The sequence below is a fragment of the Athene noctua genome, chromosome Z (assembly GCF_965140245.1).
Source record: "Athene noctua chromosome Z, bAthNoc1.hap1.1, whole genome shotgun sequence".
In the NCBI taxonomy this organism is placed as follows: Eukaryota; Metazoa; Chordata; class Aves; order Strigiformes; family Strigidae; genus Athene; species Athene noctua.
The window spans coordinates 13,275,881-13,291,007 of NC_134077.1; the positions used below are offsets into that span (position 1 = coordinate 13,275,881).

Here is a 15,127-nt window from a genome sequence, read left to right on the forward strand (position 1 = left end):
CTTGAGGTTCTGAAGGAGAGCCCTCTGTTGCTTTGTTAAGAAAATATAAATTCTGATTTATACCATGCACTGCTCTTCTTCAGCAAACTCCTGCATACTGAGAGATTTTGAAACTGATTCAGCTGTTCCATTGTTTCCTTGCGTTATCTTTGGGGATCTAGTGCAAAATGTTATTGCATCCAGTCTTCAGCACTGTTCCCTCTCTTATCCCTAATACTTCTGACGAGATATTCAGTAAATTGAGTGCATGATGCTGAAAATCTGAAATAAACTGTGTGAGACTCTTGGGAAAACTGTAATGAATTTTTGAAATTACGAATTCAGAGAGTGGTTAAGTGTTTCCAACATTTGAGAGGGCTTTAGTGTCTGAGGTAAGAGAATATTGATCACGCCAGTCCAGATCCCAAGAGTGCACACACTTCACAAAAATGTCATGACCATTGTATTCAGAAGCAGGAAGGGCCAAAAAGTGGCTGGAGACACCCATTTACCTTTTTCTTCCTTAAAAAGGGAGGGACAGTGAACTATAGAGAGTCGAATCTCACACACGCCAAGCAGCCTGTAGTTGGCATAAGAAAAAAAAATCTTGGATTAAGTCAGCAAAATGATTAAGAGAGTGACTGCTATTATGTGGTTTGAACACCCTACCTGGAAGTAGGAAAGTTAAACAGAGAAAGCTGAGTAAGTGTCCTTGGAAAGATAGGGAAAGCTAAGCTGAAGCTAAGGCAGGGAAAAAAAAAATGAAGATGTGGAGCTGTTATAAGATTCCATCAGAGATGTGGAAAAATAGTTAATGGTCACAACAACAAATTTTGGGGAAATAGCAAATTATTAAGAGTGTGAATCTGCAATGCCTCTTCAGCATGCCAGCTCCAGCTTCTGAGATTCCTGGGACATCTGTCCAAGATGCCACAAAGGTCTTGTTGGAAGGGACTGCACTATTCAGTTTTGCATAGTGACATATCTATCCAAGACAACTTGTCTGTTCAAGAGGATGGACTGTCCTTGTCTTGGCTGCTGACTGTTTGATGACTGCCCTCAGCCCTGCTATACCAGTCTGATAGCACCAACACTTTATTGAAGGGTTGCTTAGTCTTTGAGCAAATCCCCATTCTGAGTAGGGATGAGAAGACCAAAGACAGCTTCCGAGACGATGCTGGGCAGATCGTACTAACAAAGCTTTATGTTCTTGTGTGAGGGATGTGTAACACAGCAGGATTCTTTCAAAAATTGTCGTGTGCAGGTACAGAGACAAGAGAGAAAGGCATGATGCTGCAAATATACTGGGGGAAAGCTTTAGCTTTATTGACCATTGTTCCATGCTACACAGAGGAGACCGAGTGAAGTTCAGGAAGACTTACTGCTTTTCCCTTTTGTCATTCAGGAACCAAGACTTCCTCTTGTCACCGTAGGTGTCTATTACAGAGGCAGGAAGTGCAGGTGACTTTTCAGGACTAGTAACAGAGATGCAAAATGAGCTGATCTGATAGTAATGGGGTATCTTTGGTACCCAGAAAGATCTCAGAAAGGGAAAAATGACAACCCAGAACAACCTGTGACAGTAGCAGGAAAGAAGCTAAAAGTTAAGAGACAGAAGCACTGGTGTCATTGGGCACTGCTTTGCCCTACTCTCATTAGCACTCTCCCTTGAGAGGTAAGTGCCAACACTGTTATGGGACACATGACACCATTCCATCTCAATGACTATCACTGTTCTGGGGCACTATTTGCTTACTACTATAGACATATCCTAAAGAGAAAAAAAGAAGAGAAAGATAGAGAGCATAGCAAGAGATTCATCTAGGTAGATGTGGCAGTCTTGAAATACCAATGCCCTGGAGAAGTATCATCTAAACAGGCACGTTTTACGTAAAACAAGTTTTACAAAGGACAGGTAAATAGAAAGAGCAAAGTCAGAAAACTGTAGACTAAAAATGAATTAAAACTAACAAACAATAAGAAAAGGTTCTGTGAATGTTATAATCAAGCTGTGTGTGAGAAATAAAAGTTTTATTTCATGAGAAAGGTAATAGCTGACTTATTTACAGGATCACAGAATGGTTGAGGCTGGACCTCAACATCCAAGGATCTTTGGATGTCGTCTTCTCTAACCCCTCTGTTCAAGCAGGGCCACCTAGAGTCAGTTGTCCGCGACTATATCCAGATGGCTTCAGAATATCTCCAAGGATGAAGATTCCACAAATTCTCTTTTATCACCTTTTCTTCTTCAAACTTGAAAAAAAAAAGTTAAATGTTCCAGGTTTCATATAAAGATAATTTTAGCAAGAAACAATAGCTTGAATGAGAATAGCAAAAGAATACTAAACCAGTAAAGAATAGTAAAGTTAAATGCATTAAGTATCCTCAAATAGATTTCATCGGTTCTGTGAAACCAAATGTGTTGATCTTACCTCAAAATTAATTCAAGTGTTCTTGAATAATCTTTGAACTGCTGAGAATTATTTTTTAAAATAAAAGTGAAAAGTCCCAGAGGATTAGAGAAGACTATATTTTAAGTTATCTTTAGGAAAAGACAGATCTCTAGCCTAATGGAACACTTAATCTACTTCACAAGAAGATACAAAAGTGAATTATTAACCAGTCAAGATCAAAATGGTAAATACTAACAAAGATCATAAAGCAATAAAACAGCCCACACGGACCTATCTAGAACAAATTATTCAATTCAATCTAATATCCTTCTCTGACAGGGGTACCTGGCTTAATGAAAATAGAGAGGCGGCTGATATGCTGCATTTTGACATGATCACAAAGAGCATTCTTTTAGCAAATGATGGAAATATGGCCTAGGTGAAGTCATTATAAGATTGGTGCACAGCTAACTGAAAAACTGTAATGAAGCAGTCCTCAGTGATTCAGTGTCAAAATGAAAAGACATTTCAAATATGGTTCTGCAGGTCTCTGTTCAGAGCCAAGCTCTCTTCAGTATTTTCATTAACTAATTGAATGATGAAAGACAGCATGCACTTAAAACATTTGCATATGATGCCAAGTTGGCAGAGTTGGCAGGAATGTTGGAGGACACAATCTGAATTTAAAAACATCTCATCAAGATAAAAACTGTAAGAAAACAGTAACCTGAAATTCAAAATATATGCAAAATACTACATTTAGGGAGAACTTCTACACACACATATATATATATACACACACATACATACCCCCCAAACAAAACTGAGAACATCTGTTAATCTAGAAATATGGTATTAAGGGATCCTGGGTTTACACTGGACCCCAAATTGTATTAATCAAAGTGAGATGGTTACTAAACAAGACAAATCTTATCCCAACATTTACAAAGAGGGTCATATATCATATTGGTTTAAAAAGGCCATCAGAAACATAAGTTGTTCAGATACCAGTGACTCTCACTTCAGATATCATGATTTGAAGAATATAAAATCTGTTAGCATAAAAAGAATTCTGTGTACATTAAAATAAAATTTTACCGTAGGAAGGATGTTAAATAGAAGTTTGCAAAATGTGAGTAGGCCCCCTGATGACTACATTCTCTTATTATAGTTTCTAGAATTGCGTGGCTGTTCTCTCACCAGCCCTCACCCCACAGCAACTAATGTCTCAGGACACAGGAAGGTAACAGCACAGAAATGTAACTGTCGAAAAGCCTGGTGCTGGATATTGATAAAGACAATAGCAATACACAAGAAATAGTAAGCACTTCTCTGAGGCCATAGAAACCTTTGCAATCTATATTGCTCCTGCATAGAAGGTAGAAGTTACCCAAGTATTATAGCCACCCAGTAATGGCCAAGTATCAGGGGAAACTGGGACAAGTCATCAATTTTCAGACCAAGTATCTTCCACGTGCTTTACACATCAAAAGAGTTTTCAAATTCCCTGTAAGATGTACTTGTTTCATTTACTCAAACAGAAAGACAGCACTTTTGAAAGTGAGTATTACAGGATGTTAACACCTGTTCTGACTGAATTTCAATACCTTTAGAAATTAAAAAGTTCATTTTGGCACAGATATTAACACAGATAAAATAACTGTTCATTTCTACATTCAAACAAGACAGTATAACACTGTAATTATTAGCTGCTGTATACAAATAATACTGTACAACTACAACGGCTGGCCTGATGATACAATTTCTACGCCAAACAGGCAAAATGTTTCTGCTTTACCACTGCTACAACCCAGTTCCAATATACAATCACCTAAACTTCAAACAAAGGTGTAGAACTCCATATTACAATACCTCCCCATGGGCATGCGCTGGACAAATTACGAACCCGGATATACCAGTTTAACTTGGGACTAATATTCTTATCTTTACTTTGTAGATTCAAACTGGTTTTACCAGGCTGAATGCTGCTCTGAGTTCAGAGGCACTTGCTTAAAGATGGATACAAATGCTGATGGTGCGATGATACAGAAATGCACCACAAAATCTGTTATGTAAATACATGACAAAAAATATGTTTAAGTATGTCCTGGTTTCGGCTGGGATAGAGTTATTTTCCATCTTAGTAGCTAGAATAGTGGTGTGGTTTGGATTCAGAATGGGACTTGGTATGAGGAGAATGCTGATAATACACTGATGTTTTCAGTTGCTGCTAATAGATCACGGGCTCTCCCACTCTCCCTGTCCTGCCCATGCACAGGTGTACAAGAAGCTGGGAAGGAGCATGGCCAGAGCACCAGACCCAAACTGGCCAATGAAATATTCTATATCATATAATGTCATCCTTGGTATATAAAGGAGGGGCAGTTAGAAAGGAAGGGGATTGCAGTTGTGGGATCTTGGTATTTTGGGATCACTAAACTGGGAACAGGCCGGGAGTCAGTCAGTGGGTGGTGAGTAGTCACACTGTACATTACCCATTTGCACTTTTTATTATTGTTATTGTTTTATTTTATTTTATTACAATTATTAAACTGTTTTTATCTAAATCCAAAAGTGTCCCTTTATCCCTCCAATTCCTTCTCCCATCCCCTGGGTGGGGAAAGGGTAAGCAAGTGGCTGCATGGTGTCTGGCTGCCAGCCAAGTTCAAACCACAACAAAATATCCCTGTGGTATTAGTGTGCTTTATACAGTAATAAAACTAGCTTACCTACATGAGCCTGGACATGTTACTAAGTTAGAAAACAGACATAATTTAGAGAGAAATTATATGTAAGTGAAGGTTAGAACATAACAGCACATCCACAGCTAACTGGCATTATATACTTATTTGGAAATACAAGCATATTCATTTGGGGCAGCAGGATTAATCTAAAAGCTTAACTTTATGTTGTGCTCTAAAACAAAACCCTTGAGGTATCTCTGGTATAGACAAACCTGAATGTCAAGTCTCTGGAAGAGTTCAGGGTAGGGTAGGGTAGAGTAGCGTAGGTAGGGTAGGGTAGAGTAGGATATTTTCAGTTGAAAGGGATGTACAACAACATCTAGTCCAACTGCCTGACCACATTCACGCTGACCAAAAGTTAAAGCATGTTGTTATGGGCTTTGTCCAAATGTCTCTTAAACACTGACAGGCTTGGGGCATCGATCACCACTCTGGGAAGACTGTTCCAGTGTGTGACCACCTTCTCAGTAAAGAAATGCTTCCTGATGTCCAGCCTAACCCCCCCCGGTGCAGCTCTGAGCCGTTCCCCTGTGTCCTGTCACTGATACCAGGGAGGAGAGCTCGGCACCTCCCTCTCCGCTTCCCCTCCTCAGGAAGCTGTAGGGAGCAATGAGGTCGCCCCTCAGCCTCCTTGTCTCCAAAGCAGACAAGCCCAGAGCCCTCGGCCCTCCTCACAGGACTCGCCTTCCAGCCCTCCCACCAGCTTTGCTGCCCTCCTCCGGACACGTTCAAGCACCTTCGCGTCCTCCTGAAACTGTGGGGCCCAGCACTGCCCGCAGCACTCGGTGAGGCCGCACCAGCACTGAACACAGCAGATAATCCCCGCCGTTGCCCGGCCGGTCGTGCTGTGCCTGATGCACCCCAGGCGGCGGTTTGCCCTCCTGGCTGCCAGGGCACACTGCTGGCTCACCGTGAGCCTGCTGTCAGCCAGCACCCCCACAGCCCTTTCTGCAGGGATGCTCCCCAGACACTCCTCTCTCAGTTTAGACCCGAGTCCAGCGTTACTCTGTCCCAGGTACACAATCCAACATTTGTTCTCGTTAAATTTCATCCCATTAATCACTGCCCAATGCTCTGATCTGTCTGTATCCCTCTGCAAGGCCTCTTGTCCCTCAAGAGTCAACAGCACCTCCCAGTTTGGTATCATCAGCAAACTTGCTAATGGTGCACTCAACTCCTGCATCCAGATAGCTGATAAATATACTGAATTGGACTCGCTCTAGAATTGAGCCCTGAGGAACACTGCTGGTGACTGGTCACCAGCCAGATGTAGCCCCATTCACCACAACCCTTTGAGCCCTGCCATCTAACCAATTCTACACCGAGCACACTGTGAACCTGCCCATCCCACAGTTGGACAACTTGTCCAGAAGGATGCTGTGAAGGACAGCATCAAAAGCCTTACTAATATCCAGAAAACTACATCCACTACCTTCCCTCCATCCACTAGGCAGGTGACCTTATAGAATAACAAATTAATTAAACAGGATTTTCCCTTTGTGAACCCATCTTTACTGTGCCTGATGATTGCATTGTTCTTTAAGTGCCTTTCAACAGTACCCAGTATGATCTTCTACATATTTTTTCCAGAAACTGAGCTTAGACTAAGATGTCCGTAGTTTCCTGACTCTTCCCTCACACCCTTTCTGTACACTGGAATGACATTGGCTGGCTTCCAGTCAGCAGGAACCTCCCCAGGCTCCCAAGACTTTTAGTAGACAATCAAGAGGGGTTTTGTCATAACATCCGCTAGCTCCTTCAGTATTCTGGGATGAATCCCATCAGACCCCATGGACTTGTGAACACTCAGTTGATACAGCTGGTCCCTTACAATTTTAGTGTCCAGTTATGTATGGTTTTGCAGAACCCATAAATAAAGACACATTCTATGTAAGCAATGTAGTATTAGATATTCCAAGTTACCAATTTTTCTGTGTGGCAAGTATTTAATTTAAATGTATGATACTCATTTCAGATAATCGTGACAAACTAAGAAGTTTTATTTCCTCAGCAGTGGTTCAGACAGCTGTTCACACTCTCTACTTCTTATGAGTGAAAATTAACTTACCTCACTCCAGTTGCCTACTATCCAGTAGGCATCACCAGGCAATTTGTTGGATGCTATTAGGTGGCTGTTTTCTGTGACATTCATTAAAACACCCTCAGATGTTGCACTTTGCTTCCTGAGAGCATGCTCGAGAGCTGATGATTGTGTGCTGGTGTCAGGTAGCTTCATTTCTCTTCTGCTGTCAGTCGGGTCTCCGGGTACATGACCAAACACTGTGGGCATTACTGTAACCAATGCTTGCGGGGTAGTTACTTCTACAACTGGCACATCAATTTGCAGATTGATATAATTTGCTGATGTTGGAAATGTGAACCCTTGTGCCGCTCTGCTAACAGGAAGGAGTGTAGAAGGGTCTCGGTGATGAGATGCTGTGGTGGGCTGAGAAGTCATGCTCTCATTTTGAAGGACAGGAGAGCCAGTATCTTGGGTTGTGCTCCTGGTTCTGATTTCGGGATTGAGTTCTGTGCTGTAAAGGAGATCAATCGGTTTCTCACTGCCGCCAAGTGACCCATCAGTGTCGTCAGATTCTTCAGTTAAATAATCATAGCTGGAAGTTATTTCTGGATTACTGGTAAATGAGGAGACAGTATTGTCCTCACTTCTTTGTACCTCACTCTCTACAGTAGAAACTGGCTCACTTTCAGTAGTATTTTCATCATGCCTTACAATTTCAGTACTTAAGCCATTATGAAAAGGCCATGAAGTACTATTTTGGTGTGAACTATTTTCAGTAGGAACAACTGAAACATCACTTGTTCCAGCAAAATTATTTTGTAATGTTCTGTTGACTGTTTCTTCTTTTTCTGAGACATTACCCAAACCAGAGGACATAGGCAAACAGGGAGTTACAATTTCAGGCTTGGATATTTTTGTTGTTGTAGGTGACCTTGTGCTTGGTATGGGTATTCTGCGAGGAGGACTCAATTTGGGATTAGTAGTTGTTTTTCTGATTATGATCCTTCCTCTTCTGGGTGCCAGTGGGGGTATCAGAAATCTTCCAGCAGAAGGACATTGCTGGAGACCACACAGGGCCTTAGAGTTTGGTCTCTTGAAGGTATCACATGGCTCATCATTATTTTTGGCACAAGTGACATTACGAGTCCTTATTCCACCACCACATGTAACTGTGCACTGCAAATGAAACAGAATTAATATATCTCCCCTCTTTATTTTGCTGCACATATAAATAAAAATAAGTATCAAAATACATCTGTTTAAAATAAAGAAGCATCTCTATAAATAATCAATAACAAAACTTCCTGAGGAACAAGCCCTTCATTCTAGTGATGTTCTGCTATCATGAAGCTCTTTCCAAAATTTTAGAGCAGTAAATGTCACGTTGGGGAAACAGCAGTGAAAAAAGACTACATGATAAAGACAAATATGAAAGTAATATGCTAGAATTCGATTTCTTCAATCAATCACAAAAGTTGTTTGGTCAATACCTTTTCCAACAGGGTTATAAAAAAGACTAAAAATCTGCCATCAAAAACATACCTGACTGGCTCAGTGCTGGCAAGTCACAGCACCACAAACCCCCTGTGATCATCCATGCAGTTCAAATATCCTTGTTGACTTCATGGAATGGATTTTTCATTCAGTCTTAGTGCAACCACCACATACTGCCAGGGCTGCTAGCATGTGTCTCCTAAATCACAGGCTACAGAAAGTAATTAACCTATCTGGCTTCTATTTAAATGGAAGCACTGATGTGTATAAAGAGTACTGATAACTAGGGAGAGACAGTTTTTCTGTGGTGTTTTTCATCCTCAGTCCCACAGGGACAGCCATGCCTTCAGTAGCTGCTGCTCCACTGAGGACTTTCTGAAATTTCAACACACTTCTCTGGTTTGGGGTACTAAAGCTGGATGACTGGTTGAGTATGAATGGAGATGTTACATACCACCTACTCAAGGAAGCCTTCCTTGGATGTGGTGAAGCCTCATGATGAGCTAATTCAGCTGGCTTCAACAATTCAGGTGCTCAACATGAAGTGATGAAAGCTCTTATTGCCAGCACTTTAAAGCCCCTGGGATATCTAACCCTTTTTAGAGCTAGTCTAGGTCACAGAGCAGTAGAAACATCAGTGACCTTGTGTTACTGGGGCACTCTCTGTTGTTAACACCTGTAAAATAACATCAGCTCTGCAGCAACAGAGGCAGGGAAGAAAGCAGAGTAACCGCAGAGTAAGATATATTCATTAGCTATTGTGTCTGTCCTCCTCACACTTCCAGCTGCATAGTACATTTAAAGTACTCAGAGCTATGCAAATTTACATCAGCTGTAATCTGACCTCTGAAATCACGCAGTAAAGGATTTTGCTTATTGATGAACACAGCAAGTACCAACACTATGTTGCCGCTTACACAGAAATACAACACACTTACTTGGTCTAACTTTGCCACTTGGATGATTTAGATTAGCATTTGTGTGAGTTAAAAGGAACATCCAACCTCATTAACTTTTTGTGAATGGCTGTCTCCCAGAACTGGTTTTGAAAATCTCTGCTTTAGATTACAGCCATGTACTAAAAAGGGATGTCAGAATGGGTACAACACTCTATCCTCATTATCTGCCTAATTAAGTATTTATCAGTTTATAAGATACAGAATGATTTTCTAACAGACAGATAAGTTCAAAGCAAAAGGAAGTTTTGCCTGTATAAAACCTCTCCCTTACAGTCATCGATAAAGAACATTCTGCAGATAGAAATCTCCTAACAATCTTGTCGTTTGTGCAGCTGAAATAGTCTGTGCTAGGCTCCCTCCCCAACTTCTACAGCTGTAGAAATTTATTTTTGTCAGTAACTTGCAAATTTAATCCAATGACATGTAAGAACCAGCTGTATTCTGTCACAGCATGCCATTTCAAGATAGGAGTATAATCCCAGTCTATTTTTAACACTGGTAGTTAAAACATGGTGGCTACTCAATTCACAAGACAATCAACATTCAGTGATGATGGTCTGTGAGCAGCATAAACTGAATTAATACTGTCAAAATATTATGTTAGTTAATTATCTGAATCTGCTGTCAAACACAACAGTGAGTTTGGTAAAAAAAAGAGGAGAAAGAAGGGAGAGGAATTTTCCAAAAGGAAATAGAATACCACAGAACAGAGCAGCATAGAATATGATAGAATATTACAGTTGGAAGGGATGTACAACGATCACCTAGTTCAACTGCCTGACCACATTCATGCTGACCAAAAGTTAAAGCGAGTTATTAAGGACTTTATCCAAATGCATCTTAAAACACTGACAGGCTTGGGGCATCGATCACCACTCTTGGAAGCCTGTTGCAGTGTGTGACCACCTTCTCAGTAAAGAAATGCTTCCTGATGTCCAGCCTAACCCCCCCCGGTGCAGCTCTGAGCCGTTCCCCTGTGTCCTGTCACTGATACCAGGGAGGAGAGCTCAGCACCTCCCTCTCCGCTTCCCCTCCTCAGGAAGCTGTAGGGAGCAATGAGGTCGCCCCTCAGCCTCCTTGTCTCCAAAGCAGACAAGCCCAGAGCCCTCGGCCCTCCTCACAGGACTCGCCTTCCAGCCCTCCCACCAGCTTTGCTGCCCTCCTCCGGACACGTTCAAGCACCTTCGCGTCCTCCTGAAACTGTGGGGCCCAGCACTGCCCGCAGCACTCGGTGAGGCCGCACCAGCACTGAACACAGCAGATAATCCCCGCCGTTGCCCGGCCGGTCGTGCTGTGCCTGATGCACCCCAGGCGGCGGTTTGCCCTCCTGGCTGCCAGGGCACACTGCTGGCTCACCGTGAGCCTGCTGTCAGCCAGCACCCCCACAGCCCTTTCTGCAGGGATGCTCCCCAGACACTCCTCTCTCAGTTTAGACCCGAGTCCAGCGTTACTCTGTCCCAGGTACACAATCCAACATTTGTTCTCGTTAAATTTCACCCCATTAATCACTGCCCAATGCTCTGATCTATCTGTATCCCTCTGCAAGGCCTCTTGTCCCTCAAGAGTCAACAGCACCTCCCAGTTTGGTATCATCAGCAAGCTTGCTAATGGTGCACTCAACTCCTGCATCCAGATCATTAGTCTTGGAAGTTTTGAAAAACAGTAAAATTATTTTTTATTGCCAGCTGAAATGAAAAATACTTGTTGTGCATTTTTTCATGATTATCAGCTACACTGATAGCTAAACTGATTCTGAGGTGAACCATGAGCAAGTTGTACTACAACAGAACTAGAATAAAATAATTCTGAAGCTTCACATGACTCAAAATCTACTTCACTCCAGAAAAACTATCTTAGTGCATTTTTAGTTTTCATGCAGAAGTAGACTGCTCCACATATTGGGGACCCTGAGCTATCCTTGCCTTCAATGAAAAGTAATGCTGTGAAACACCTATATATACCAGCATCCTAATCTAAGAAAGCTAAGCATGAGGTCCTTCCAGAGATTAAAACCTATGATAAAGTACATCAAATGAGTGCTCCCTACTACTACTACTACTACCAAACATTGCAGAATATGTTGCAGTATATTTAAACAAAATTAGTAACTGCAGTCACCATTTTGATGACCATATATTCTGCAGTTCATCAGCTGCCAGTGAAATAACTGCACAATATTTAACTCTTGAAGGACACACAGCTATTCTAGTGTTTGTTAGGACTTCAGATTAATCTAGAAGTAAAAAGCTTGTGTGTTATGGCAAAACCAGCAGGGTTATGAATGCAAGAGATATGAATGTAAAGAATGTAAAAATGCTTCTTTGCAGGCCTACAGACATGACACAGGCCCTACCCCCATCTGGTCCGGAGCACTAATGTTTTTAGCATGCAAGCATGCTCCGTTCTGCAGTCCCAAAAGCTCAGCAAGCCAAACCCCTACAAACAGGTAACATGTAACACTTGCTGAGGTCTTTGGCAAGCAGGGCAGCTTTTTGTCTTGTGCACAAAGGATTTTGAAGACATGTTAACCATAAAAAGAAAGGCAAAAAAGCATGTCATTGGTCCTCTTTACTGACTATAACAGGTCATTTTGAAAAAATTTTTCATTATGACAGTTGATACGAATTTACCTCAGTCCAGTTGCTCACTGTCCAGTCAGATGGGCACAAGACATCTCTGTTGCATGACAGATGGGTCTTTGGTTTAAGTAGGTGCTGGCACTCTGTGACAGCCAGAGCCTGCTCATCAGACCCCACTGTTTGGATGCAAAGTACAGTTCGCTTCTTCTGGCCTGTTGGGCCACATGTAGTCGAACATTTCTGCCATTCTCCTGCCCACCATCTGAAAAACAGGGGGATAAGAAGTATCAGAAAACAATCCATCACAAGCACATTAAGGAAAAGGACAAGAAAAAGGACCAGTAATTTAAATTCTGGGTTCAGATATATGCTTTTCATATTAAGTCCAGATCACTCAAACTCTCTCATCTGCCCTGTGCTCCAGTACCAGCCAGTCACTGAAGGATTCTGCCTCCCAGAGAGTGGCAGACACCAAGCATTACGTTTCTACAGTGCGTAAGAATCCACTGAGAAGGTGGTCCTTCAAATCCAAGTTGGAGGAACTGCTAGCAAGTTTAGTAATCTATTTATCCTATTGTTTATCTGCTTATTGCTACCTCACTACAGAGAGAATTAAGAAATAACAATCACTGGAGGGTTTGTAATGAATGACAGCACAGAGGTGGAGATCCTATCACACATGTCTATGCAGCCAGTACTGCACAAGTGATCAAACTGGCTCTGTGTTACTTCCAGAACGGAAAGTAGCAAAGCACACAACCTCAAAACCCAGGCTGGTCAGGGCTATGCTGTGTGCACCCATGCGGGATCAGTGCCCTGCAGAGCTGTACATCTGGGCCTAGTCTCTGGGTCTGCACTAGGCTGGACTTTTCTGTACTTTGTTCCTTCATGAAGTAAAACCAAGTCTCTTATGTGTCTCTCTCCTGATTAAAGATGGTCTTCTGTAGCGTACTACGCAATGTTCCACCAAATGAAAGATAAATGTTTCCTCTGCTCCAGTATTTTCCAATGTGAAACACCTTACCAAAAGGAGCTGTCCCCTTTATATTTGGTTACCTTAGCCTTTCTCCAGCTTCATCCACCTATTTTTTCTCATGCTGACCCAGAGTGGATCAAATATCTATATACCTACCTTCCATGATAAGAAGGGAGGGCAAAAATTTCTGTGTTTCTACCATTTGAGAAGCATTGGCATCAACTCTCATATTTGCCTGAAGACTTACCTTTATACTTTTTTTAAAAAAAACCAAACCCCAAGAGAAGTCTTTTTTCCCTCCCATTTTGGGTGCCCTAGGCAATAACACAGATCCAAGCTGCTGTATAAAGAATCTGGCCCACCTGTGAACTCTAAGCCACAAAAGCTCCTAGAGAATATTACTTGTTCCTGAGTTTTGAAGCAGGTCATGACAAAGCCTGATGCTGAAAACAAAAAAGAGATGTATTTAGAAGACACCTTCCAGATAGAAAGGAGGGAAAAAGTGGTTTTGGCTTACAACCAACACCATTCTATTGTATTTTTTTCCTTTCCATTCTCATAGGTACATCAGAGTTCAACGTTTTGTAACAGGTTTTGCTCCTTGCTTTGTCTCCTATCTTACTGCATTTCCGGCTTTTTCAGTTTGCTGACAATCCCTTTCCCTTTCCTCCGTAGTTTCCATGTTCCTTCTTTATTTCCTGACTAATTTATTCTTCAGTTGCAAATAAGTTGTCGCTGATGTGGAAGGCACCGATATCTATTCCTAATAATTAAAAAAAAATATTCAGAGCAATCAAGCTATGCACATAGCTCATTTGTGCAACCATCTGGTCTTTTCTGGGGTACCTACACTTACCTTCCTTCTCTTTAGTTATGTATACATACTACATTTCCTTTTAAATTACCCTAGGAGCCCTCTGGGGCACACATTGTTTTGCTACATGCTCTAGAAGGCAGCCCATTGCTACCACAACCCTGTGCGAGGCCTCTGAATGTTGCTGTAATAAAAGAACAAATTATTTTTCCCCTTCTCCTGCCTTTCTTTAGACTGTTTCTTGCTCCTTCAGGTTTCTGCAAATGGAAAGGAAAACTAAGTGGTTTAAAAGAAAAAGCAAGTGCACCTCAGCGGAACACAGTGATAAAAAAGAAAAAAATATCATCGCAACCTGGATCAAGCCATTTCAGGGAGGTTTTAATCTCTTGCATCTTCTTTTCAATTTTATCATCTCTAGTACCTTGTAAATTGCTGAAACTTCAGCACAAATGCAACTTGAAGTATGTGAATTGCCCTATTAATTTTAATGGAACCAGATCACATATTTCAATCTACAGCTGACAGCCCCTTCCTCAACGGACTCTGAGTAAGGGTTCAGCAGTTTGTAGGTTTAAATACCCTACCAATAAATTATCAAAGCTTACTACAGAACCTATCCTGATCAGCAGTAATGGTGTGTGATTAACTACTGCACACAAAACATTTTTAAAAAGTCATGGAAGCAAGTAAGGTGCTCCAAAGTTAGGAAATCCCAGAATTCAGATTTTATCCTATTGCACCTACACAGTCCATCCTAAATTACATTTAGTCATGTAACTTCTATAGAGTTCTTCCTCATTCAGTGCAGGTAACAGATGGTACTGGTGAGCCAAGTAGTTAATTGTCTGACACCATGTTTACCACACACACTTCCAAAAACTTGCATTGACTGAACGTTTATTCTTAGCAGTAACTGGAGTTTCTAATGGTGCATCTTCCAATTTCCATTCTATGGCACATGCACATGCCTTAAACGCTCAAGCATGAGAAATTTAACATGGCAGCACATGCACAATTGTCTCTTCATGGTCCTCACTGATGATTTCTGAACTGCAGCATCCCAGCTGAAAGGGAAGAAAGGCAAAGCAAGGACAGCAGAGCATCTGCCATCCATTTATCTGTTCCAGTACAGGATGTCCCAAAGCAGGTCCTTGGCCGCAGAGAAG

General features: G+C 41.7%; 1 protein-coding gene across 1 annotated transcript in view; it reads right to left on the reverse strand.

The window, feature by feature from the left end:
- The window catches only part of ADAMTS12 (ADAM metallopeptidase with thrombospondin type 1 motif 12), a 171,182-nt gene that overhangs the window by 11,797 nt on the left and 144,258 nt on the right, over positions 1-15,127 (reverse strand). The window contains exons 18-19 of the mRNA XM_074932675.1: positions 12,223-12,433; positions 7,185-8,315 (exon numbers count right to left, since the gene is read on the reverse strand). Of these exons, the coding sequence (XP_074788776.1) occupies positions 7,185-8,315; positions 12,223-12,433 (1,342 nt within the window). The remainder of the gene's footprint in view (positions 1-7,184; positions 8,316-12,222; positions 12,434-15,127) is intronic.